This window comes from Tupaia chinensis, unplaced genomic scaffold (genome assembly GCF_000334495.1).
Source record: "Tupaia chinensis unplaced genomic scaffold, TupChi_1.0 Scaffold000356_2, whole genome shotgun sequence".
Taxonomy (NCBI): domain Eukaryota; kingdom Metazoa; phylum Chordata; class Mammalia; order Scandentia; family Tupaiidae; genus Tupaia; species Tupaia belangeri.
In genome coordinates, this window is record NW_006159852.1 from 218,680 (window position 1) to 221,572 (window position 2,893).

The 2,893-nt window shown below is 63.6% G+C and overlaps 1 protein-coding gene across 1 annotated transcript in view; it reads right to left on the reverse strand.

Moving 5' to 3' along the window:
- The window catches only part of SAFB2 (scaffold attachment factor B2), a gene marked incomplete in the record, with an annotated part of 42,487 nt that overhangs the window by 9,264 nt on the left and 30,330 nt on the right, over positions 1 to 2,893 (reverse strand). Inside the window, 3 exon segments of the mRNA XM_027773531.1 lie at positions 565 to 607; positions 1,902 to 2,042; positions 2,698 to 2,857. Of these exon segments, the coding sequence (XP_027629332.1) occupies positions 565 to 607; positions 1,902 to 2,042; positions 2,698 to 2,857 (344 nt within the window).

A 2,893-nucleotide genomic window follows, 5' to 3' on the forward strand; every position in this document is an offset into this window, starting at 1 on the left:
GCAGACCAGGCGGTGGGCAGAGCTGCGGGCGCCACCTGTGGGAGCCTGGCTGAGCAGAGTGGTGCTCAGGACATGGCGGACCGGAGGACGAGGGGACAGTCCTCAGGACACACCCTGGGCGTGAGGCCGCCCGCCAGCTTTCCCAGCCCGCACTCCGTCTGAGCCACTCTGCCCTCTGCACGTGAGAAGCCAGCCCGTGGCCCCAGAGACTCAGAGGCAACTCCCACGACCCTACAGCCCCAAGCCCCTGGGGCGAAGTGATGGCTCCCGACAGGCTACCGAGCCACCACCTGGGAACGCAGGGGTCTCGAAGGCTCTGAGAGAAACGAGACCCGCGTGTCTGAAGCACACAGCCTCACTCATCAGAAGACAGCTGAGCACGGTCATGCGTGGCGTGATGACAGAGGCGTGTTCTGGGAGCTGCCTCGTTCAGCCATCTGGCCGCATGGACATCACAGTGACTCACAGACCGAGCCACCGCCATCACACACGCACCCCTGTGCCTGCAGCCTCATCACACGGGGCGTGGCACTGCCGCTGCGACCCGGGCTGGGCCCCACTCACCTGTGCGTCCCGCTCTCCCATCACTGGCCTCGAGCCTGCCCTCCTGCAAGAACAGACAACGTTCACACGGCAGCCGGAGCTACCGCGAGGTGCCCACGCCAGCCTGCCCCGGGACAGCTGGGCCTCACTGCCTGGGAGGAAGCCAGACCCTGACGAGGCTGGCATGAAGCCTTCTCTGGGCTAACACCCCACAGAGAGGTCTCTGGGACAGAGATGTGCACCACGACATCCACGCCCAACGCACCCACAGCTCAGTGAGAATGCTGGGGTGGACGGGGACATGGGGCCCCGAAGGCCCCTGAGCTCTGGTCCGCCCCACAGCAGGTGCCACACCAGTGCCAGCCCTAACTCAGTGTCGGAGATAGCTCAGCCCATCCTCCTTGGCCCTCCTGCTCTGACCTCTGATCTGAAAGAGCTCACAAGCAATAGGGGGCCTACAGATATCAGCCGGGGTAGCAGGCTGCCCCACCCCAGAATGCTTCACCTGGAACAGAGAGGGCTGCCCCCTCAACAAGTCAGCTACAAGGGCCAGCAGGTGGTATGGTGGTTAAGGATGCTGGACTCCCACAAGTTTGGCCATGGTTCAAGTCCCGGACCTGGTAACTTGCTCTCTCACTTTCCCTTTCTCTTTCTCATACTCACTCTCGCTCTGTCCTTCTCTGGTCAAATTAAAAAAGTAAATAGCTATACAAATTAATTTATTTTTTTTCAAGAGGTTTTCGCTATAGGGCACAAATTAATTCTTAAAAGAAAGAACAACCCAGGGACAGTCTCAGCAAGGAAAGGCATCAGCAAGAGCAGGGCCCCGGGGTGAACCCGCCAGACCTCCGGGACACAGAGCAGGCTCCAGGGAAGCCGTGTCCTCAGGCCGGCCTCCTGGTCATTCACTGATGACGAGGCCTGTTTATGGGAACCCCAGGCGTGGTGTGCGCCCCAGAACCACTGCCGGTGGATCCAGGCACACCCCCACACCTGCTCCCCTCTGAGATAACAAGGCTGGCCAGGACCCTCCCCCACCCTTTCCCTCCCGGGCGCCACGAGAGCGAGTGGAGGAGAGCAGGGGGAGCGGCAGCCGCAGGGAGCCCGGCAACCCCAGAGAGCCGTGAAACCCGGAGCTCGGGCCACATCTGGGCAGAGGGCAGCAATGTCAGGCACTCAGACCTCAGGCGTCTCCCGCCGGCCAGTTCCGGCTGTGTGCTCGAGTTCCACGCAGCAGGCCAGACCCACCCTCGGTGCACTGAGGTATCGGTGCGACCTTGGACAGTGGAGGAGGGTCGCCCTGGACGCGCAAGGGTGCGGGCCCTGGCGGCCACCGTGCCCGGCGCGCCATGGCTGACCTGACGGGGCTGTGGTCCTGGTACTGGCCTCGGTCGCGGTGGTCGAAGTCGCGGAAGCGGTGGTCCGGCCGCGGGAAGTCAGCGCGGTACCTGTCCTCCATGGCCACCCTCTTTCCTCCCGGCCAATAGGCGTCCTCTCGCCTGTTGTTTTTTATTTTAAAAAGAATGCAAACTTCACTCATGAAAGAGAAGGAGAAAAAGGAGGGGGTGGAGGTGGGGAGGGGAGGTGTCCCCAGACCCAGGACCGTTTACAATGTCCTGCAGGGCCAGTCTCTGAACAGTCCGCCCTCATGGCTGTGGACTCCCGGGACCAGGCCTGCTGCGGTGACTGCACAGGGCTGCTACCACCACCCCGCGCTCCGAGCTCGCCACAGAGCTGAGTGCCACTTTCGCCCTCCCGTCTTCTACGGGAACACAGACCTCCCTCTGAGCTTTGTGCAGAAGCAAAGGGGACCTGCGGGTGACAGGAGCCGTGGATGGCACCGACGATCGCCTTCCTGACTGCCGCCAGGACACGGGGCCCTGGGGAGCAGGCTGAGGGCGACTGTGCTGCTCAGGAAGGCCGGAGCTTATTTTAATAAGCCCACTTCTACACCAGCTTCTCCGTCCCCGCCGGCCCGCCTCTCCATCCTCAAGGACACACCTGCAGTGGTGTATCCACACGGTGCACGCCGTTGGTCTATCCCCAGGACAGAAAGGCAGACTCGGACGACAGTCACGCCCCACCGCCAACCCTCTGGGGTGTCAGTGCGGGTGTGCAGAGGTGCCGGGCCTCCCGGAGCGGGCCAGCACTCACCGGTCGAGGTCGTAGGGCCGCCGCAGCGCGGGCCGCCGTTCCTGCTCGTAGCGCAGCTGCTCCTGCTGGCGCCGCAGCTCCTCGCGCTCGCGGTGGATGCGCTCCTGCTCCTTCCTGCGCTCGCGCTCCACGCGCATGCGCTCGCGCTCCAGCCGCTCCCCTTCCATGCGTTCCGGCTCCAGCCGCTGCCACTGGC